Source organism: Momordica charantia, assembly GCF_013281855.1.
Source record: "Momordica charantia cultivar OHB3-1 chromosome 5 unlocalized genomic scaffold, Mcharantia_2.0 BLBB01000005.1, whole genome shotgun sequence".
Classification (NCBI taxonomy): domain Eukaryota; kingdom Viridiplantae; phylum Streptophyta; class Magnoliopsida; order Cucurbitales; family Cucurbitaceae; genus Momordica; species Momordica charantia.
Window position 1 is genome coordinate 23,293,320 of NW_028275163.1, and position 24,489 is coordinate 23,317,808.

At 29.7% G+C, this 24,489-nt stretch overlaps 3 protein-coding genes and 1 long non-coding RNA gene across 4 annotated transcripts; 2 read left to right on the top strand and 2 right to left on the bottom strand.

The window, feature by feature from the left end:
• The first annotated feature begins 5,547 nt into the window (after positions 1-5,547).
• LOC111014349 (alpha carbonic anhydrase 4) lies at positions 5,548-7,927 on the top strand. The gene is made up of 6 exons (XM_022289038.2): positions 5,548-5,954; positions 6,679-6,785; positions 6,898-7,003; positions 7,214-7,384; positions 7,477-7,530; positions 7,604-7,927. Exons 1-6 carry the CDS (start codon positions 5,619-5,621, stop codon positions 7,691-7,693), a joined length of 864 nt encoding a protein of 287 aa, XP_022144730.1. The 5' UTR covers positions 5,548-5,618; the 3' UTR covers positions 7,694-7,927.
• A 1,450-nt stretch (positions 7,928-9,377) lies between these two features.
• LOC148211557 (uncharacterized) lies at positions 9,378-10,960 on the top strand. The gene is made up of 2 exons (XR_015790919.1): positions 9,378-9,836; positions 10,626-10,960. It is a non-coding gene; the product is annotated as an uncharacterized LOC148211557 (long non-coding RNA).
• Positions 10,961-12,123: 1,163 nt separating this feature from the next.
• Positions 12,124-14,627, bottom strand: LOC111014353 (alpha carbonic anhydrase 4). The gene is made up of 6 exons (XM_022289043.2): positions 14,225-14,627; positions 13,370-13,476; positions 13,136-13,241; positions 12,698-12,868; positions 12,545-12,598; positions 12,124-12,468 (listed from the first exon to the last, which is right to left on the bottom strand). Exons 1-6 carry the CDS (start codon positions 14,555-14,557, stop codon positions 12,382-12,384), a joined length of 858 nt encoding a protein of 285 aa, XP_022144735.1. The 5' UTR covers positions 14,558-14,627; the 3' UTR covers positions 12,124-12,381.
• A 5,598-nt stretch (positions 14,628-20,225) lies between these two features.
• LOC111014347 (alpha carbonic anhydrase 7-like) lies at positions 20,226-23,711 on the bottom strand. The gene is made up of 7 exons (XM_022289036.2): positions 23,499-23,711; positions 22,992-23,209; positions 21,993-22,099; positions 21,701-21,815; positions 21,438-21,599; positions 20,528-20,581; positions 20,226-20,417 (listed from the first exon to the last, which is right to left on the bottom strand). Exons 1-7 carry the CDS (start codon positions 23,581-23,583, stop codon positions 20,328-20,330), a joined length of 831 nt encoding a protein of 276 aa, XP_022144728.1. The 5' UTR covers positions 23,584-23,711; the 3' UTR covers positions 20,226-20,327.
• Between the last annotated feature and the right edge of the window lie 778 nt (positions 23,712-24,489).

Below are 24,489 nucleotides of genomic sequence, written 5' to 3' on the forward strand. Positions count from 1 at the left end.
ACATGCTCTGTCGGTGTAATATTATGCCAAGAAAAAAAAATGCTAAAATCGAAAGTTGATCAAGATTGACCAAATGAACAAACCTTTTGAATATGCCACACACTCACAACTACAGTGTGTTGAAACGTTTAAATCATAAATTTCATCTTGTATCTGGATTATAAATAGTTTATAATAAATTAAAAAAAAAATTTGTTTTAAAAGAATTTGATTTATTATTTAAATAAAAAAGATAAAAAAATGATTTTAATTAAAAAATTTAATTTTAAATAGAAGATTTTTTTCTAATTAAGAAAAAAAGCTGATTCTGTTTTGATATTTTATTGTCGAGAGGCTCGACAATGTATCTTTTCCCCTTCATCTTCTCCATTTTCATTTCTCTATTCCTTTTACCCTCCCCTTTGTTAGAATTGTCGAGGGTTAATTAAATGTTTAAACACCACCACATTTTCTTTTCTTTTTCTCTTTAAAACCCAATATTTTCTTCTCATTCCTTTTTCTAAAACCCACACATTTTTTCTCCATAATATTTTTTATTCTTTCTCTCTCTAAAAATCCGACCATGTTACCTTTTTACTTTTTCCTTTTGTTTCCTTCTCTCTCTAAAATCCACCCTCTTCATCCCTCTCCTACTTGTTTCCTCTCTGACAAGTCTTCTTTCTCTTCCAACGCCAATCCGACGAACCACAAACTGGCGACCAGCGGCGGTAGACACCTGACAAACATATCCGACAACCCCAACAGCAGCAGCAACAACACCAGACAAACATCAACTATAAACTCCGTCTATTGGAATTTTCACTAATATGGAGCCACCCATGTATAATTTTATGTGTTTTTGCTATTTAATTAGATCAAACAGTAGTGAGCTAGTTCTAGTTTAACGATATAATTATAAAAGAATCATGGGTAAAATGTATATCACCATAAAATTATTTTCAAATTAACGAGGGGTCAAATTGAAAATATTCAAACCTTCTAATCGACTGATAGTTATTTGATCAGAGGAGTTATGGTCCCCAAGTCAGAAGGTATTACGATGATTCTTCTCTTATCCCAAGAACATGGGAGAAATATGTTGTTCTTCATTACAGTAGTGAAGAAACTCATCAATCCATAAGGCTAATTCGTGATTTTCTAGACTTGGAACATCGAACCAATCAATCAACTACGTTAAATTATGAATTAAGGCATGCTTCCACTTCTTTAATATTAATTCTTTTGAATCGAAATGGAAATTGTATCCATGACTTAAGTTTTAGGTTTTAATTTTCCAACATGAGTGATCCCTAATGGTTGCAGATCTGACGAACAGCCACGTCTCCGACAACCTCCAAGGCAGTTAACGCCTGCGGCAGCGGTAGACATTCCGGCAGCACACGTCCTCCGGCAACCAACTTTGGCGCAAACAGCATCTATCTACCGCCACCCGTCCAAATCTAAACCCGTGAGTGATAAATCCGTCCAAATGCAGCTCCATAACGTGAAAAACGTGGTTATGGAAAAAGGAAAAGAAGAAACTTTTTAATAAGAAAAAGAAAAACTTTATTTCTTTAAAGGTAAAAGAAGCTTACTATTTTTGTTTTAAGCAAAAAGTAAACTTTTTAAAATGGGAGGGTATCCAACAAATATTTTTGGATATTTTTGTCGCTTCCTTAATTTATTAATTTACAAATTATACCATTAATAATTTATTATAAATACTATATTAATTATTAATTATTAATTATCAATAATAATAAATATATATGATCTAACCAATGTTAGAATGCAAACGGTTAGAATACAAAAGGTTTTCTACGCCATAAAATTAAATTTTTTATTTAATTACAATTCATATTAGAATTTCAAAAATTGTGTAACGTTTTTATCTCCTACTACCATAAAAACATACTTTCTTTCACTATTTTTTCACAACACTTAATTCTCTCAAAACATTGCTCTCAAATGTTTTATTCAATCTCAAAATCATGTTGATGGCATACTCATCAAATTGCAGAAATCATATGTCGAATCTATATCTTGAATCCAAGGTTTGCGACGTTATCATTCCATAATTTATGAGATTAAATAATAGTGATTGTCAAGCATCGATATATTTTAGATTAGTGTATAGTTAAAGTTTTATTTTTTTTTGTTACTATTTATTGTTTTTTTATTGTTCTTTTATAATTAGTGTTTCATGTATTTAGAATGTTTTTTTAGAAAATAATTATAATGTATTAGATCCATTACCAGCTCATGTTGATTTTGTTGAAAAAAATTCGTGTAAGGGCATAAAAAACTATTTAATTAATTATAAATAGTAAATTAATAAATTAATTATAACAATAATTTGTATGAAATCTAAAAAGTTTGAATATATAACTTTGTCTATTCATTTTCCAATAATATAATTTAAAGATCTTTTTTAATAATTTTAATTATAATATGAAGTTAGATTGAAAATACTCCGTGCAACATAGCATTGAACTAGTGAAAATGAAAGGATAAATTTCATTAAAAAAAATAGATTAACTTTAAAAAAAAAAGGTAATTAAAGATGAGTTTTAAAAGAAACCATTTTATTTTATATTAACCATGTTTAAAAAAATAAATAAAATGTTGCATTTAAAAAATAAAGATTTTTTTAATAATTTTTTTTTTTTTTGGAAAAAGAGTAAAATATTTTGTTTTGATTTTAAGATGAGTTTTACTTGAGAGCTTTGAGTTTGAAAAAAAAAAAGATTTTTTCTTATAAAAGGAAAGTCTTGTAAATAAAGTCGTTTAGAAAAGTAATAAAAATTTAAATGGAAATGAAATTTTGTTTTAAAATAAAGTTTTAGAAAATAATGGAGAGATATTTTACTTTTAAAGAAACCATGTTTACATTTGGTTCACGGATTTGGAGTCAGAATTTATTAAGCCTGGGATTTAGTGTTGGGGTATTGTCTAATTTGGATTTGGGTAGTCTGTGTTTGTGTTTGAAGGGTAGGGTTGAGTAGCCTAAGTTTAGCCTGTGTTTGGGATGGAGGGTTGTGTAGCTTGAGTTTGACAGATTTTTTTTATTTATTTATTTTTTAGCAAAATGTTAAATATAATTTAATTAAATTTGTAGACAATCTTTTTTAGAAGGCATTAATCTATCCATTTTGAAATTTATATATGTTTCAACCATAATTTGAATTTCTCCATTCTCATACGTGAAACGGTGTGAGATTAGTCTTAATTGACTCTCTCATTTCTCCTTCAACATTCTCATTATTATTATTTTTGTTTCTCGATTTTACTTTTTACATTATTTGTTGTTTTTAAAATAATAATTTAAACAAGTTCTTTCAAATTTTTATATTTATTTTTCTAAATTACTATATTATATATTCAAATATTTTTACGCATATATTTATACTAAAAATTTTTATTTTAGAAAAATATTAAAATTATTTCTATAATCAGTAAATTTATAAAATTAATTCATTTTTTAATAATGTAAAAAGTATGAACATTACTTAAATTTACAAATTTTGATAATGAAATGGTTGAATTTTAATCTAAATAAGTTACGATTAAAAAAAGTGTAATCCATAGCAGCACGAGTTGTTGGTAGAAAGCTCATGGGTTCCAAACTCATAGGGGACGTTTGGCTGGGGGGTTTAATGAGCGGGAATGTGCGTATGGGTCAGTAAAACTCTTGTTTGTTTGATAGATGTGAAAACTTTTCCTAAGAATAACTTACTCCCAAACATCTTTTATTCCCATGCATAATGATTTTCTTTACTCCCATTTTTATGGGTTTGTCCATGGCTTTTGTGTTAAGTTCTTATCTGTCTCCTTTTTCAATAAATTATTTTTAAAAATGTAATTATTTATTTATTTTATTAACATAAATTAATTAAATTTAGTCAAAATATTTAAATTAATCATAATTAATAAACCAACATTAAAATTTATCTAAATTAATTATGCTATATATTGTAATAACTTAATTTATTAAAGTATATTCTTAATTCTTTTTTTCATAAAATAAAAAAAATGCAATAGATTGATGGAATTTGTAGAATCAAAATATTAATTTTGTTAAATATGAGAATTATTAGGATCGATTATTGAATAAAACCAAACCAACAAATAAATTTAGATATATTGTTTATAATATGTTTGCTGCCGAGTGAAAGAGTTAAATTAAAACATAATTTTAATATTTGAACTTAATAAATATATATTAATTAACGTAATTTTGTTTGATTAACTCTAAAGCTTTATACACCTATATCACATTTTGTAAATATGTTTATATTAAATTTTAGGTAAATAACATTTACTATTGATTGTTCAATTTATTATTATGGTCAAATTTTATGAATAGATAGCTAAATTGTCAATTTAAAATTTAGAATGTTAATATAAAATAATTTATAAATTAAAATTATTCAATTTTATATAATTTATTTTTAATTAAATTTAATTAGTTATTAATCAATGTTTACAATGATATAAAAAAACATATTTCTAGTAATCATATAAAACAAATATATATATATAATTTATTTTCAGACATCTCAATTAGAGGCATCTTAACCAATAACACTGTTATCGTTGATTCCCAGATATCTTAATTCGAGAGTATTTTTTCCAAAAGACCCACATATATACAACCAATAACACTGTTATTGTTGATTCCCAAATATCTTAATACCAGAGTATTTTTTTAAACCTTTATCAAAAGACCTATAGCGGCTTGGCTTAGGATGCCAAATTCATCTCAAGCCAACCCCTTAGGCCAAATTCATCTTAAGGTGTTGGCATGGTGACAAGGGGTTTGAGTGTTAACATCCATGCTCCAAGTTAAATTCGAGTCTAATTTTTATGGCTTAAAGATATAGTTAATTTTTTTTATTTATCTTCATTTTTTTAAAACTTTTCTTACGCTCATTCAACTCCTTAACCAAAAATATGTTTTCGCAAACCGTTTTCTTTTTTTTTAGGTGACCAATCATACCTCGTGGATAGATGGTGATCCAAACACTTATCTCGAAAGAGACCCTATAGGGGATGACGTCAGCCACTCCGCATCCCGATGACGTTGCGACATTGTCCATCAAATCCTAGTTGTATAACTATACATAGATATCGTATCAATATATATAGAAGTGAACATGTTTGTTATTGTTTAGGTCCTATGTTCAAAAGATAAGGAACTTAAAGAATGATTTATAATATAATAGACATAGATTATTCCTCTCATTGTTAATTGATTTTGAGATGAAATCCTATAAATATTAATATGACATCAGAGTCCAAAACACTCAAACAAGCATTCAATCCAAAAATGAAATTCGACCATGATTAATGAACCAAAAGATCTATGATCTTGATTTTGAGATGAACCTGTAAATATTAATAATTACGACAACAATAGCTAATTAGTCAAATTTAAAACGTTTGGAAATCCAAGCCGCCCCCCTTGCACACCCAACTTTACCAGCTCATTATAACTCTATTTTATCGCGTGAGAAAGGTGCAACTCCATGCATGCACACAAAAGTAGTATATAAAGGGGTACATCCATGCATGATTCTTCCCACCAAAACCCAAAACCCAAATCTCAAAAGCTCTCTCCTTTTTGGTTTGCCAAAGAAATGGAGAACCCAACAAACAAAACCCACCTTTTAATTCTCATCTTTGCAATAATAATCTCTTGCTTTCTTTGCTTATCATCATCAGACTCAGTCTCAGCAATATTATTATCTGATGATGGTGATGAAGGGTTCAGTTATGATCCATGTAGTGAGAGAGGGCCTAAGCATTGGGGAGATCTTAAGGAAGAATGGGCAATGTGTAAAAATGGCAAAATGCAATCTCCCGTAGCTTTGTCTTTTTGGAATGCAAGATTCACAAAAGTTTTTGGTCATCAGCTCACCAGAAACCACTGGCCTGCTAATGCAGTTCTAAAAAACAATGGCCATGGAGTTGTTGTAAGCACAAAAACACAAATCATTTCTCTCTTTAATTTCTCGCAATTTCACCACTGTTTTACAATAATGGAGAAAAGTTCACAAATTAGTTTTTTTTCTTTTCGTTTTCTTTATAATCGTTTCTACCAACTTTCAACCTAAAAGAGAAGTTACCAATCTCTTAATCATTTAGTTAAGAGATGGACTTCTTTTCTAGAAAAAAAATGTGGTAGAGAGATTTTTGTAGTTTTTTTTAATTGCAATTACTTTTTTTTTTCTCCTTATTAAACAGAATTTTAAATAAAGGCAACAAGAGTCTTAATTTTTTGTTTCACTTAGGTAAGGAAAATTAGTTGGCACCATTTATAAAAAAAGTTTAGGGAAACTGTAACATAAAATAAATATGTTTTATAAAAATATCATTACATTTTGTTTTTTTTTTAAATGTCACACGAGTGAGTTTGAGTTTATCTTATGTGATTGTATAGATTTGCAACTTATACTACTTTTGTAAAATTTTAAACCTAATACTACATATTATATAAATACATATTCATTTTGTGATATTTTTTTAATTCTCTCTTTTTAAATTTTAAACATATACTTTTTTTCAATCTATCAAATACTCAAACTAGTAAATACATTTGAAGCCGTATGTTTCATTCTTTGTCATATTTATAATAATTTTTCTAACTCTTACTTTTATAATATTTTATCCTAAACAAATTAAATTGAACAAACGTAGGTTGAATGGGGAGGAGATGCTGGATCAATCAAGATCAACGACATCTATTACAATCTAAGAAATTATCATTGGCATCATCCTTCTGAGCACACCAAAGATGGAAAAACGTCTTTTCCCTCTCTCGCTACTATATTATAACAGTATTTATACGGTTTTGTTATTATTATTATTATCATTGTTGTTTTGATGATAAATATATATATTGTTAAATATTATTAGGTACCCTTTGGAGCTTCATATGGTACACACCAACATGGTGACTGGTAACATAGCTGTTATAGGCGTCTTATATGAGTTTGGTCCATCTGATCCACTCCTCAGTTTGGTAAATAAATTCCACCAACAATCCTATACCTTAAATCACTAATAGAATATTGATCAAAGGTCGAGAACTTTATTAAACAGTAATTTTTAAACTATGTTTTCAATTATATACGTCTAAATTAATATCTTTATTCTATTAAATCTTTTTCAAAATTCAAAGATTTGTCAGACACAACACTCATTAATTATAATATTAATTGATATATCTCAGATAGAAAAGGACTTAAAACGTCTCAACATCGAAGGAGGTGAGATATGGCTTGGACCAGTGGATCCTAGACTTGTATGGCTTCGTAGTTTGAGTGATAAATATGCGGGATACATGGGATCACTCACCACTCCTCCTTGTACGGAAGGTGTCATTTGGACTGTAATGGAAAGGGTATTCATCTTTGCTTGCTGTTTGCCTTCTTTTAATGCACATAATTATCTTAATCCTTTCCTCTCATTCTAATTAATTATAACTCTCTTCAGGTTCATACTGTCTCACCAGACCAACTCGAACTTCTTAAACAGGCCGTTGTGGAGGTAAATATGTTCGCTTAAGTTTTTGGGTTTAGTTTAAACTTCTGTAATGTATTTTTTATATGAATTTGTATAGGAGAATATTGCGAGGCCACTGCAAGACGTTAATGGTCGACCCGTTTGGTACTATAACCCCTTGTTGAGGAAGAGTGCAGCCGATCAGTAGATGGTTATGGCGAATACCAAATTCCCACAAAATGGCATTACTAAACACTTACTTATGTATTAAATAAAATGCCCAAGTTGTATTACTGTTTAATTAGTTGTGTCAATCTTCTTCCAGCTTTTCTTTTGGTTGTGATTTATTCCAACCATGCATATTTTTATCTAAGTGTGACATGGAATAATATGTTATTACAGTAATAAGAATGTACTATTTTCTTTCTTTCTTTTAGTTAAATATATGTTTTAATTTTTAATGTTTGAGTGTATAAAGATATACTAGCAATCTACTGTACTCAAGTATTTGAAGTTTACAATCACTCTTATATTAATATTCATGGATTCCATTTCAAGATCAATCGACAATGAGAGGAGTAACTCATATTTATTATAAATCTTTCTTAGGTTTCTTATCTTTTAAATGTGAGATCCTTAACATGCCCTCTCAAGATCGTAGCTCTTTTGGTTCATTAATATTGGTCGGATCTCATTTTTTAGACTAGATGCTCGTTTGAGTTTGTTATGTTTTGATACCATATTAAAATCCATAAGTTTTATCTCAAAACCAATTAAGAATTCATCAATCTATCACCTTATACTACTTTAAGATTCATTGATGGTTTTATCATGTTTAATATGGTATAGAGCGAGAGGTCCTGTTTGAATCCCTCCATTATTGTTTCCTCCCCATTTTTACATTTTCATTTGTTGGGCCTTGGACAAAATTTTCAATCCCACTTTTAAGATATTCAATGCAAATGACTAAATTTACCCTACCAATGATTAAATTAAGATGATGAATGAGATAAATTTAATTTATATACAGATATCTCAACATTGATGATTTAATAACATTTGTTTGCTGACCGAAACTAAATATCCTTAAATTTAATGATCAGCAGGAAGATGACTCATGGCTGAGTATTTTTTTTTTATTATATCCTTTTATTAAAAACTCCGTTAGAGCACTTTTTGCATGGATTCTATTTATAGAACCAAATTGGATAAGCTATGATAGAGGGGAATATCTTAGCACCTTGGCAAGGAAAAATCTGCCTAAGAGAGACACGCTCCGAAGTTTAAGATAAGTCAGTTTAAGCTCGGACTTAATATGGAGTTTGAGAAAGAATGCAATACCTAATGCGAAAGTGAGGTCGGCCTCTATTTATAGGTTGGGGATCCGATAGGGAGTTATTTGTGTTAAATGTGTCGAGTACTTAATTTCGATACCCGAATGACAGCCACACTGTAGGGAAGTGTCACTGAGCGTTTTACGGCTAAGTAAGGCATGTCAAACCTGTCAGAGATGGCTCTCGAGTAAGACCTTGACCTATTAGACCTCCCTTCTGTCCCCCACGTGGTAAGGTTATTTTTTGTCCTCAATATTGACCCCCTCTCTAGATGGTCGGAGTTTCCACCTGTCAGAAGAGTTTTTTGGATTTGAAAATTTGCTTAAGTGGTGACTTTTCGACTCCTAAGCTTGGCGGTTCAAGTTGGTGAAATATATAGCTGTTGGAAAGGTGAATTAATTGATACGACAGCTACTACAGCACTGGAGTGTCTCGACCTATGGTATACCGCCAAATATTGACTGTTGAATTTTAGACATGTGTAAGGTCGAGATTAATTTCCGCCTTACTATAAATAGGTCCAAGGTCAAGCTCCATTTTGAAACCTATGGTCCAAATGGAAACTTAACTAAAAATGAGGAGCGAAAGAAATTGAACCAACCTAAAAAACCGACTCAGAACTGAGCTGATTCGGGTCGATTTGATTTAGATGACTGTTCGAACAATTTGGTTTGGTTTGATTTGTCTTTAATCGAGTATGTCTTCCTTAAATGGAAGACACATGCGCCGCCCCCCAGTTCTCACGACCAACCTCCATACTCACGGTGGCGACAAGAGAGCAGCAATTTAAGATAAAAGCCAACAAAAAGGGCAAGATGGTTTCGGATCCCAAGAGAAGAAGAAGCATAAAAGGGAAAATTTTGAAAATTGGGGCAAAATTTTCCACACAAAAGAAAGAAATCGGCAGCAGCTACTTGGATCTGTTTATTTTCTCTCTCTAGAAGAAATTGCAGAAAGAAAGGAGAGAGAAGCAAAAGAGTTGGAAAAGTTTGGAAGCGCAAGAACTGAAGAGTCAGAGTGAGTTTTTGTCTTCCTAGATATGTTTATTTATCTTGAAGATTTTTTGAATTCTTAGTTTTTTCTTTCATTTATTTTTTTTGGAGTATCCTTGAACCAAAATGTTTTAGATTTTTCTGATTAGAAAGTTTCTCTCTACCCAAAAATCGAACTGAATCGATACATACATAAAAATTTTGTTAGGTAATAGGAATACAAACAAAGATCAACATTACCTAGGCAAAAATGTGATTCATGATATATAGGTGAAAGACAATTGTCTCCATAGAAACTTCTTTAGATGCTTAAACATACAATATTAAACTATACTACTGTAAGGCTATTGAAAAGATAAGAGACCTAGTAATTGTTTATAATGTAAGTGAGCTACTACTCCTCCAATTGCAAATTAATTTTAAGATGTAATTCCATGAATATTGATATGTATCCGACCTAACAACAGTTTATAATGTACGTAAGTGGACTACTACTCTCCTTCGAAGACTAGAAATATCTTTTTTTTTAAAAAAACCCCACACCACCAACTTTATAACCACACATTTGTAACCCTATCTTATCCAAAGTAGTAAATAAAAAGGGGTGCATCTAGCCATGATTTTTCCAACCCAAACTTGAAAAGCTCTCTCCTTTTTGGTTTCCCAAAGAAATGGAAAACCCAACAAAGAAAACCCACCTTCTAATTCTCATCTTTGCAATAATCTCTTGCTTTCTTTGTTCATCATCATCAGACTCAGTTTCAGAAATATTATCTAATGATGGTGATGAAGTGTTCAATTTTGATCCATGTAGTGAGAGAGGGCCTAAGCATTGGGGAGATCTTAAGGAAGAATGGGCAATGTGTAAAAATGGCAAAAGTAAAGCAATCTCCTATACCTTTGTCTTTGAGGAATGCAAGTTTCGGTAGAATTTTAGGTCGACATGAGAGGAGAAACTACAAGCAGGCTAATGCAATTCTCAAGAGCAATGGCCATGAAGTGGTTGTAAGCACAAAAACAAATAATGTCTCTCTTTAATTTCTCTCACTTTCATTAATGTTTTGCAACGGAGAAATGTTCCAAACTAGTTTGTCCTTTTTCTCTTTTTGTTTACTTAATGGTAATCGTATGATATGTTTTGCGTGGTTATGTGACCCAAACCGTGAAAATTCTAAAAAATATTTTTCATATTTTGAGTTTAACATTTTAAAACACAAAATTACACTAAACCAATATAAAGAAATTTTTAAAAAGACTTTTTGTTTAGTATATTTTATAATATAGTATTCGTTTTTATAATTTAATAATATATATATACACACACACAAGTAACTATAAAGGTAAATTTTTTTTTAACAAAAATAATGCATGCACTTAAGCTTGAACGTCTATTTTGTGGTCATATACTTTCAACTCTTGTTCATTTGAGTTAATATATTTATACAAATAGGACCATTTTGGTCCCTTCATTTTAATTCTTATCTAATTTATTTCCATCAATCAAAATTTTAATATGACAATTCACTTACTAAATTTGTCAAAATGTAGCCATAAATTTGTATTAGAGGGTTTTCATTATGTATAAAATTTGTGTTAAACTTTTACAAAGGGACCAAAATTGTAATTTCATAAAAATAAATGACAAAAACAGACCGTTTCAAAGTACAGACACAAAAATGAACAAAAGTTTACCGAGACAAAAAAAATGAATATTTTGAACCTTTGTTTCGTGTTCTATTTTTAGAAAATATTAGTCATTTTTATAAAAAATAAAATATTGTATTTTTTCTAATTTTAAAAATTTTCTAAGAATTCAATAAAGCACCTCTAAAAAACAAAAATAAAAGAAAGCAAGGGTGAGTACAAAAATTGAAATTTAATATAAAAGTAAAATAATTATCAGATATAAAATAAAATAGTTTTTCCAAAAACGATTTTTTTTCAATTAACTATTTTTTTTATTTTAAAGTAAGTAAAAATATGATTCCTAGTACAACAATATAATCTAATTATGAATTTAAGAATTTTTTTTTTCCAAAAACCAATCGCTGTCGTCTCCTCAACTCAAGGGTGGATGAAAAACTCCAACACCCTAGTAAGTTAATAATAATTTTTTTTTAATTAAATTATACAAACACCCTGGAGCTTCAGATTTAGATAAATTTCAATAATATTCCTAAATTTTCAAAATTTTTATTTTTACCTTTAAACTTCTTACAAAACTACCCTTCCATCCATTTTTACATCAAAGTAAAAGATAGAAAAGTGACGTGGTAGTAACTTGTAAAATATATAATGGTATAGTGGCAAAGTTTTCAAAGTTTCAATTATATTCTTGAACTTTATAATATGTCACACTTCATTACCGAAATAACATATTATTCCATATCACACTTAGATAAACATACGCATGGTTGGAATAAATCACAACCAAAAGAAAAACTGGATCAAGAAGATTGACACAACTAATTTAAACAATAATAGAATTACTTGGGCATTTTATTTAATACATAAGTAATTATTTAGTAATGCCCTTTTGTGGGAATTTGGTATTCGCCATAACCATCTAGCTACTCGGCTGCACTCTTCCTCAAGCTGGGGTCATAGTACCCAACGCGTGGACCCTTAACGTCTTGCAGTGGCCTTGCAGTATTCTCCTACACAAATTCATATAAAAAATACATTTACAGAAGTTCTGTCCCTCTTAATCCAAACGCTATAATACATATTTACCTCTACAACGGCCAGCTTAAGGAGTTCGAGTTGGTCGGGTGAGACAGTATGTACCTGAAGAGAATTATAATTAATTAGAATAAGAAGAAATTAGGATTATTAAGATAATTATGTGGATTAAAAGAAGGCAAAGAGCCAAGCAAAGATCAATACCCTTTCCATTACGGTCCAAATGACACCTTCAGTACAAGGAGGAGTGGTGAGTGATCCCATGTATCCCGCGTATCCTTCACTCGAACTATAAAGCCATACAAGTCTAGGATCCACTTCTCCAAACCATGTCTCACCTCCTTCGATGTTTAGATGTTTTAAGTCCTTTTCTATCTGAGATATATCCATTAACATTGTGAGACTAATAAGTCTCACAACTATAAAAACTGCTGTTTAATAAAGGTTGTTCTCGATCTTTGATCAGTGTTGTGTCGGATAAATCCTTGAATTTTGAAAAGGATTTAGTTGTATTAGGATATTAATTTAGACATATATAATTGAAAAAATAGTTTATAAACTACTGTTTAATAAAGTTATTGATCTTTAATCAATATTCTAGTAGTGATTTAAGTTATAGGGTTGTTGGTGGAATTTATTTACCAAACTGAGGAGTGGATCAGATGGACCAAACTCATATAAAACGCCTATAACAGCTTTGTTACCGGTCACCATGTTGGTGTGTACCATATGAAGCTCCAAAGGGTACCTAATAATATTTAACAATATATATATATACATATATTTATATTTATCATCAAAATAACAATGATAATAATAATAATAACAAAACCGTATAAATACGGTTATAATATAGTAGCGAGAGAGGAAAAAGACGTTTTGCCATCTTTGATATGCTCAGAAGGATGGTGCCAATGATAATTTTTCAGATGGTAATCGATGTCGTTGATCTTGATTGATCCTGCATCTCCTTTCCATTCAACCTATATTTGTTCAATTTAATTTGTTTAGGATAAAATATTATAAAAGTAAGAGTTAAGAAAAGTGATTATAAATATGAGAAAGAATGAAACACAGCTTCAAATGTATTGACTAGTTTGAGTATTTGATGAACTGAAAAAAAAATGTTTAAAAGTTTGAAATAAAGAGAGAATTAAAAAATGGCACAAAATTAATATGTATTTATATACGTAGCATTTGTAAACTTTTGAATTTATAAAATCACAGACCAACTAAAACTCACTTTTGTGACAGTTTTGAAAAAAAAAAAACAAAAAAGTAACGATATTTTTATAAAACTCCTCAACTCTTTTATAAATGGTGCGAATAATTTCCTTACCACAGTGAAACAAAAAATTAAGACTCTTGTTAATTACCTTTATTTAAAATTTTGTTTAATAAAGAAAAGTAATTGCAATTAAAAAAAATAAGATAAAAAAAATCTCTCTACCACATTTTTCTCTAGAAAAGAAGTATATCTCTTAAATAAATGATTAAGGGATTAGTAACCTAATTATAAGTAACTTTTCTGGTAGTTTGAAATTTGGTAGAAAGGGTTCTTTTTTTTAACAAAAACAAACATATATTATACTATTCAAAAACCATTAAAAACAAAAACAAAAACAAAAAAAAGAAAAAACTAATTTGTGAGCTTTTCTCCATTATTGTAAAATATTAATTAATGAAAGTGAGAGAAATTAAAGAGAGAAATGATTTTTTTTTGGTGCTTACAACAACTTCATGGCCATTGTTCTTGAGAACTGCATTAGCAGGCCAGTGGTTTCTGGTGATCCGATGACCAAAAACATTTGTGAATCTTGCATTCCAAAAAGACAAAGCTATGGGAGATTGCATTTTGCCATTTTTACACATTGCCCATTCTTCCTTAAGATTTCCCCAATGCTTAGGCCCTCTCTCACTACATGGATCATAACTGAACCCTTCATCACCATCATTAGATAATATTGCTGAGACTGAGACTGATGATGATAAGCAAAGAAAGCAAGAGATTGTTATTGCAAAGATGAGAATTAGAATGTGGGTTTTGTTTGTTGGGTTCTCCATTTCTTTGGGAAACCAAAAAGGAGAGAGCTTTTGAGGTTTGGGTTTTGGTCGGAAGAATCATGCATATAGATGCACTCCTTTATATACTACTTTTGTGTGCATGGAGGATTTATTTGCACCTTTATCTTGGATAAGATAAGAGTTACAAAATATGCCCACAACCAATTGATGTTGTTGTTGTAAACTTGTTCACTTTGGTTCCACAACTAGAATTTGAATGACAAGAACCCTAACACATTTCAATATAGGAAACTCTTATTATATGGACATTTAGAATTTTTAAGATGGTCTAGGACCTTAAGGAATATCCTTGAAATCTTGGTCGGTTCAAGTCATCCTCAAGGACATAAAAGTCAAAGGGCCACCGGCTCCTTGGTAATAAAAAAAATTATTGATTTTTTTTTAACAAAAACACCTTTTTAGTCCTTGAATGGTTAAGAGTAATAATACTGCTCTGATACCGTGTTAAGAATAAATAGACTACCACTCTACCCAATAATTAATGAGTTGAGTAAATTTAGTTTATATATGGATTTTCAACCGAATGGAGATAATTATTGTCTTCACCTAAATATATATCATGGACCACACCATTGTTTAGTCACCGTTGTAAGTTTCCATTTGGACCATGCATAGGTTTCAAAATATTAAACTTCTATCTATGAATTTTGAGTTTGGTTTTCATTAGGCCTCTAAATTTCAAAATGGTAATTGTTTACCCCTAATAAGTTTTTGCAAACACACTCACTTTTGGTCCCTAATATAACAGAACTGTTAGTAAGCCCAACGAGATGCCTAGGATGTTGACATGTTGATTTAATATTAGTTTGTATTATTAATTTATATGCTTACTTGATAAAAATATTTATTTTTTTATAATAATTCAATAAGTGATATGGGGCAAAAGAAATTATAAGAAATTTCTCTCTCCCACTCCCATGGCAAAAAGAAACGATACTACTTTTTCTTCACACAGCCAACAATCATGGTGGTCTTGGTGGAGGGCGCATCACACGAATAATGTTAACCCTCGAGACTTCGAAACGAAATAAAAATTTAACTCAAGATTCAGGGATTAAAAAATATTAATTTTTCCTAATTTCTTAAAATTATAGTATATTATTCTCCACTATTTGTTAGATAGCCATAAATGAATTAAATTTACCCAAAGCTTTCAAGTTGAGTCGTGGTTTATTCATCTTTAAAATAATATGAGTGGGAAGGAATTAAATTTACTCAATTCAGGGTTTATTCGACCTTAAGTCTATGTAAGATTATTTTATTTTTAAGTCACTCTCTTCGTACAAGCCGCTAGAGAAGTAACCCATGTGACAATATGTAAAAATATGTTTTTCCCTTATGTTGGCAAAGTAAAATATTTTTTTAATACAATTACATGGGAGAACAAACGTTTGAACACATGATTTTTTAGTCTGCAATTACCACTAAACAAGAAATTAAAAGAACAACTCTTACCACATAAACAAGAAGATAATATATATCGAAAATGGAGGCTATGTAAAACGTGCTCTAATAATGTAGTTTTTCATCAAATATAATAATAAAAAATAATAATAGTAACACTAGCATCATTAAAAGTTTTGAAGACTCCTTTGAAAAAAATAAAAATTCATTTTTCTATAAATGAATTAAATTTACGTAGTCCATCCCATTAAACTTTAGTTGAGTGTGTTTATTCATCACTTATTTATTAAAAATTTAATGACAGTAAAAACAAGAAAAGAGAAAAAAAGTGTTAACTAAAAAGATGTTATTAAATCATTGCCAGTTGAAGAATGAAATTTTTGAACCACACGTCATCAAGAGTTCACATTAAAAAAGTTTTTGTTGCTCTGCCTTATATTCTTTTTGTCTATTATCTCTAATTTGTCAAATCCTTTTCTAAAAAAGAACAAAAAACCGACCAATTTTATCGATGTTCATTTAATTCATAGAAAACAAAAAAGAAAAGTTATTGATAAATTTTCTATTTGTACGTCAATATTATTTTTTCAACCGATAATTAAATATTTGTCAATAAAAGTCATACTTAAAGGACAACTTTAAAATTATACTTTTCGTTATTTTAGTTCGGGTAGAGATTGATTTTTTAATGTTTTATCTTCCAAATTAATTTTGGGATTATGATATGGAAAAATTACTATTTCCCAACTAATTTTAAGTAACTAATTTATCCCATCATGTTATCAAAGAGAAAAATCCATCCAATAATTTATAAGCAAAAGACGCTGTATATGAATTTAAAATGGTACTATAATTTATGGGTTAAAAATAAGTTTTTATTTGAAAAAAAAAAGTCTCCCCAACTAGGGTAGGTGAAGAACTTCAACCGATTAAATTAATGATAAATTTTTTGTTAAATTATAATTTAGTTTCTATTATTTGAGCCAATTTTATCTCTAGAGTTCCAAAAGTTTCAATTCGAGATCTATAGTATAGTCAAACTTTACCAATCGTCTATATTGTTAATAATAGTGATAATTCTTTGTTACCTAGAGTGTTGTGTTAGTTGACTTTTTAATTTTAATCAAACTATTGAAACTAAATTCAAACTAAACCTAAATTGTAATCGTAGAACCAAATTAGAGCTAAATTCAAACCATAAAAACTAAACTGAAAACTTTAAAATGGTAAAGATTAAATTCAAACTTAAACTAAATCATACCGACAAATCTATAAGTTAACAAAATTTTTGAATGTTTAATATCAAATTGTAATTTCAAACGTTTTTCTTGTTATAAAATCCGTTAAAAGTAACTAAGTAGTATTTGGTTTGTCATCATTTTCATGTTTTGAAACAATGAATACTATGAAAAATAACATAAACGTGTTTCTTAGTGCAACAATTGGGTGTTTAATGAGGGGTGGACATCCACTCATATTGTTCATAATTGTCCCTCTTGTTTTAATGGTTCTTTATACTCATTAAAAAAAAAAGTATAAATATTACTTTGATTCCTGTACTTTTCATTTTAGATAATTTTTGTTCACGTACTAGAACGTACACTTTAATCTTTGTACTTTCAATGTTCCATTGTATTTTTGAAATATCTGTTTTGATTAATGTATTTTTAAAGTGACTATTTTTATCTATTTATTTCTATTTTTATTCTATTTCTTTAGATCGCAAGTTCATTAAATTTCTTGAAATATAGTCATAAATTTATATTAAAGAGTTTTCATTGTAGGTACAATTTTGATTAAAAATTTGGAAATAGAAATCAAAATGGTTTCTTTTGGAAAAGCAAAGAACAAAAATGGAAGTTTTAAAAGTACAAGAACTAACGTGAACAAAAGTTGAAATTAAAGTAGATGACGAAAATAGACATTTTAAAAGTAGCTATAATATTTTTGTTTTTGAAGGCTATAATATTTTTGGTTGGTTGGTTGTTAAATTGAAAATATTCCACTTTATGTTTTTTATTTTATAATTGTTGAAGGGCAAGTGACGCTATGCAACTGTTGTCCAGTCGTATCTCATATAATGGCATTTAGCGTCAAAAGATGGCAAAATTTTTACGGATTCGTGGTGGTGATGCCCCTAAATCGGATTGTTTGGTTCCCAGTGCAGTGGACACTGCACATCGAATGGGGATATACCTAACCCCGTCAAGGACATCCCAGTTTTGCGGATAGCGCGCCTACCATCCTTTTCACGTGGCCATCCTACGACACCGTCCTACCAATACCATTCCATTCCGACGCCCTAAATATTAATTTCTATCCTTAAATTTAATTTTTATTTTAAGGTTACAAAATTAGGATTTTTTTTAATAATATTTTTATTTAAACTTATTTTTAAAATAATGTTACATTCAATAAAATTAAAGAAAAAAATTTTCTTTTGAAATTTATTCCAAAAATAATGTTTTTATCGTTTCTTCAAAAGACGACCATGTCATTTTTAAAGAGACAACTAGCCTCACGTCCTTATGGTCTCATAGACGACTAACTGTTAAAAAAGGTAGTGTCGTCTCTAGCATTATTTTTTAAATAAATTAAAAAAAAGTATTTTTTCTTTAATTTTATTTAATGTAGCATTAAAAAAATCCTACAAAATTACCCTTGGTCACTTTTTTTTTCTCTTTTAATGTTGGATTAACCTTTAGTTCATCAATTTTATTATTTAATAATTTGGTCTTGTATTTTTAAATTTATAATACTTTAGTTCCTACTTTTGAAAAATTATGTCAAAAGAAAAAATATCGATTTTTAATTATATTAAGGATTCTATTTTTGTAGTTTATAAACACACATTTGGTTCTTCAGTGATTGTGATTTATCGATTTGGTTCATTATTACTCCATAATAAAATTTTACCTGACAAGAACTGAACCGTTGACATCTTCTTCTTAACATATGGTTGGATTGGACTACACATCACAATTGGAGAGAGAGTTGGGAGATTGACACAACTGTCACAATTTTACGTTTTACTAGTTAAATTATAAATTTAGTTTTAGAACTTAGAAGGTTAGATTATTTAAGTTTTTAAGTTTTAAAAAGTGTTTAAATTAGTCCTTTAAGTTTTTAATGGTATGTCTAATAAGTTATTAAACTTAAAAAAGGTCTAATATATCTCTAAAGTTTCAATTTTGCTTCTAATAGATTCTTGAGCTTTGAGAGACATCAACAATCTATTATATACAAAATTGAGAGTTTAGAGATCGCAGCAGTATGCTGTGTGTCATGAGAGGCTAATGAGGGATCTGACCTAACAGACCCCGAAGTATGAATACCTACTTATGGCTTCATTTTAAGGATCGACTTATCAATGAAATAAACATGGGACAACTGAAGTGGGGAAAAACTGCGCAACCACCCACTCACAATTGTTGCTAGATTCCTGCCATCCATTGCAGGATGTGCTACGTGGTACCACCCACTCACCACTATTGCTAGATCCTCGCCATCCATTGTAGGACGTGCGACGTGGTTGAAGAATAATTACAACTGAAGTGGGGAAAAACTGCACAACCACGCACTCACCATTGTTGCTAGATTCCTGCCATCCATTGCAGGACGTGCGACGAGGTACCACCCACCTCACGGCCAATATTGCTAGATTCCCGCCATCCATCGCAGGACGTGCGACGTGGTACCACCCACTCACCACTATTGTTAGATTCCCGCCATCCATTGCAGAATGTGCGATGTGGTTGAATAATAGTTTCAACTGTTGTTCACCTATAAATATCAGAGGTAATTCTATCCTTCAAGTATGCGAGAATCTAGTTAATTAGTAATATTATCCAAAATAGATGAGCCTGAGACTAACTTAAACATTGAAGTGTTCACTGTTTCTTTTTTTTTTAAGCCCCATTTCCATTCATCCTTTGAGAATCTCCCTGATCAATGGAAACAATAATAGTTCAACTTTATATATTTTCTACATGTTATTTTGATGTTTAGCAAAATTTAGTTTTTATTATGTTTTTAGTATTTCTTTTATGCTCACAAAGCAAGTTAATATCTTAATCTCCATTATCTCAGTCCATTATTTCATTACATATTTAATTATTTGTAATTTAATTTATAAACCATTGTTTAACCATGGAAGAAAGGTTCAACAACAGAAGTAAAATAAAGTGGGTCATTGCATCACCAACGAAGTTCGAATATATATTAATATTTTCTCGTACAAAAAAAAAAGTAAAAATATAGAATTTTTATTATCATTTGAGGACCAAAAATGAGATGTTACAAAATACAAGATAAATAAATGAAGGAAATAATTTAATTATCAATTTCAATTGGGTGTGTGTGTTGGGTTTGGGTCGTAGAGGTCGACTTGTCGTCCATTACGTGGTTGGATTGGTCTTGCATTCTTCTCTGCAGACTGCAATTCACATTAAAAAAAGAAAAAAAAAAGTAATAATAAGAAAAATAATAAAACTCGACCTGTCGTTTTAATTAAAATTGGAAATAGAAACATTCTATAGAACTTACATCGTGAACAGCCGATCTCAGTAGCTTCACCTGTTCCCGTGAGACTGTTCCTATCTGATATCAAACCATACAAATAAATAAATAATATAAAATTAAATACGTCTCACCCAATTCAGCTATGCTCAAATATATTATTACTTTTATTATAAGATATTAATATTTATATGATTTCCTATCAAAATCAATCAACAATGAAAGTCGGAGTATAACCGATGTATATTATAAACTTTTGTTATGTTCTTTATCTCTCCAACGTAAGATTCTTTCATTTTTCAACGGAATGCTCATTTGAGTTTGTTGCGCTCTGATACCATATTAGTAACAATGAATAAACCACCACTCAACCTTAAACTGATGGGTTTAAATGAGGAGGAAACAACAATGCAGAGATTCAAACACAGGATCTCCTACTCCGATACCATGTTAAGATTTTGGGTTGAGTGGTGATTTATTCATTTTAATATCCGGAAGGTCATATGTTGGTTTCCTCCCAATTTATAGTAATTTTCACTTGTTGGGCCTTGTGCAATTATCCAAGTCCACAAGTAAGGAAGAGCGTTGAAAATCTAAAATTAAATTTATCCAACCTATCAACTTAAGTTTTTAGGTTGAGTTGTGGTTTATTCTTCCTTAACGCATATCAATATTCATGGAGACTTCATCTCATATTATAAACATTTGTCAAATCTCTTATTTTTTATTTTTTCACTGTGAGATGCTTAACCTAAGGAAATATCTAAACTAATTTAATCTAAAGCACAAACCTCGACATGGGAGACTTTGGTACGTAGCATGTTTGAATAAATTATAAAATTAGTTTAATCTCAGGAAAATAATAATTGCATTTTAATTTATTTTCTCATGTTGATTTAATTTCAAGGGAGAAATTAAGGAAGTAGTAGAAGCATACCTTTTGGTTAATGTTCCAAATGACACCTTCAGTGCAAGGAGGAACAGTGAGAGAGCCCATGTATCTATAATACTTGATGCTACCCATTTTTATCATTCTAGGATCTATTCTTCCCAATTTTTTCTCCTTTTCTTCACCCAATGCCTTTATTTTCCTACTCAGCTGCCACATTTTAATAGTTTGTTAGCCTTGATGTGTCATATATTAGATTGAGAAAAATTAATCAATTAAGATCGATAAATTTTATCCATGTTGAAATTTACCTTGGAGAGAAAAGGGTCGGGACGACCCATCTTGTAGAAGATGCCAACAACGGCGATGGGATATTTGACATCTGTATGTGAACTTTGGTGAACTAAATGAAGCTCTAAATCGTACCTAAATCAACGAAAAATAATCCTTGTTATTAGTTTGAAAGTGATCATAATATAACTTCAAGTCTCATTCACTAATGATTCTGTTTTTCATGAGTAGATTTGTCAGATGAAAAATTTGTCAATTACAAGTATAAAAATTAAAAATATTCAAAAGGAAGTTAGAGAGAAGAGATTGAACCTCCTCCCGTTAAGAGTATGTTCAGAAGGAGAGTGCCAATGGATTTGTTGAAGAAGATAATTTGTGTCATTAATCTTGATTGATCCTGCATTTCCCTCCCACTTAATCTGTCCAACCATAGAATTTTAAGACGATAAATACCATAGCAGCAGAGCAGGTATTTTCTCTTATAATAATTTAATTTAAAGTATATATTCATTTGAACCTATTCTTTCCTTTTGAGCTTGGTCAAGTAAGAAATTAATTTTTTTCTATTTTGTCATATAAATTATATATTTTATCTAAAATGCTCACATGAGTATATAACTCAACTATCTAACTTACCTAACTTTTCATAACTTTTCACCATAGTAGAGATAGTGACGATTATGATGGACTCCAACACTACCAATTTTGTTAAATTTTCAGGTGTTTAAATATTATTTTGATCCTCATACACACTCACTACTTTACTTCATTTTGGTTCTTAAATTTTCGAAAGGATGTCTTTTTCTTTTTTTCTTTGTCACTATCCTTTAAAATCTTGTTGAGTTTATTCACTAATTTCAAAACTTTCATTTTGGTCTATACACCATTAAAAAGTCACAATTTTGATACATTCTTTCTCTTTCTAGAATTTTAGCATATGACACTGATCACTCATTAAATTTCTTGAAATATAGTTATAAATTTTGTATTAAAGAATTTATCCATGGTGTATAAAGTTTGTGTTAAAACTTTATAAATAGAGATTAAAATGACGAATTTTAAAAATTAAAAAGTCCAAAACGTTTTGAAAATATAGAGAATTAAAATGAATAAATGTTAACGTCATTTTAAAAATTAAAAAGTCCAAAACGTTTTGAAAATATAGAGAATTAAAATGAATAAATGTTAGAATCAAGATGGACACTTTGAAAGTAAATTAACTCATTAAAATAGAACAAAAGTGAGAGTACAAGCAACCAAATAACTACCAATGTTTGAATAATTAAAGCAAAATTTTGTATAATGTGTTACCGAAATATCATGGCCACGATTCTTGAGAATAGCATTGGAGGGTTTGTATTTGTTGTTGAGGTGACCCAAAGTTTTGATAGCTTTGACTCTTGTGGAGGACAAATCAATGGGAGATTGCATTTCGCCATTTTTGCACCTCTCCCATTCTCTCTTGATCTCTCCCCATTTTGAAGGCCCTTTCTTGCTTCCTCTTATGTAATCAAACTCACTTTCGTCCTCTGCAAAACCCCCCATCCATCATCAACAACACAGCACAAAAATTCACATCCAAAAACATACAAACACGACATCGGCTCAAGAAAGAAACATTATCTATCTATCACTTCGAGGGTCGTTTCATAACGCTTGTATTTTTCATTTTTTCCTTCTTTTGAATAAAGTCAATATACAATCATTTCGGATAACTGTTTATTGTTTACCATTCTCCTCCCTTTTAAATTAAAAAATAATAATAAATCATAATTTGAGTAAGAATGAGTAAACGAGAAACGAGAACGTTAAACTTACCAACTTCTTGTGCAATGACTAATGGGCAGAACAAGATAGAGACTAGAAAGAGAAAAACAGAAACTCTCCAATTCAACGTCGCCATTGTTGGGGAAGTAAAAGGAATTTAATTTGCGGAGAGAAGATCAGAGCTCGGTTTGAGAATACGGCAAGGAGCATGTAGAGTAGAGGGATTTATAGAAAATTTGCAGAAAAGTTGAGTTTCGTGTGAGTTTCTTTAAGGTTAACAAGGCGGCCAACAAGGAGACCCAAACAATTGTTTAATTAAGGATACATGGTCCAAGGAGATGGGTTTGAAATTTTAAAATCTATTATTTCATTATCATATTACTAACAATTTTGTTTTTGTAAGAATAGTTTCTATGATGTCCATTTCTGTATTTCGTGTGTTTTTTTTCCTTAATTTCGGCTAAATTAACAAAAGAAGGAATATTTTTCATGAATATATATATATATATATATTGTTTTGAATTTGCTTTTGAAGTTTGCTAGAATTTCAAGAAGAAGAAGTAGGTATAATTATTAAAAGATTATTTTGGAACCTAACACTACAAAATGAACAATACTTAATTAGGTACATCATTAATATTTAATTAATTGAATTTGTTTTGAACACATCATCCTATGAGTACTTTTTTGAATAACAAATATAAGAAAATAGGGCTGCTTAGTTTGATGTAACAGCTACAATTCTAATATAGATTTGAACAGGAGTGATTTAATGGAAACTAGTTTTTTCTTTTTGTAATTTATGTTTATAAATTATTTTATTTAAGAATAACCTTTTGGTAAGTTGTAGAAAGTAAAATAATTTTAATTATTCTAAAGAAATATATTCATGAAAACAAAGTATGTCAAAACAAAGGTATGGCACTTTTAGATTTTTTTTTTCTTTTTTTTTTTTTAAAATTGTGGAAAAGGAAAAGAAGAACATATGATTAATTAACAGAAGAAGACATAATAAGGAGGCTTTTGGTTTGGTTTGGTTTGG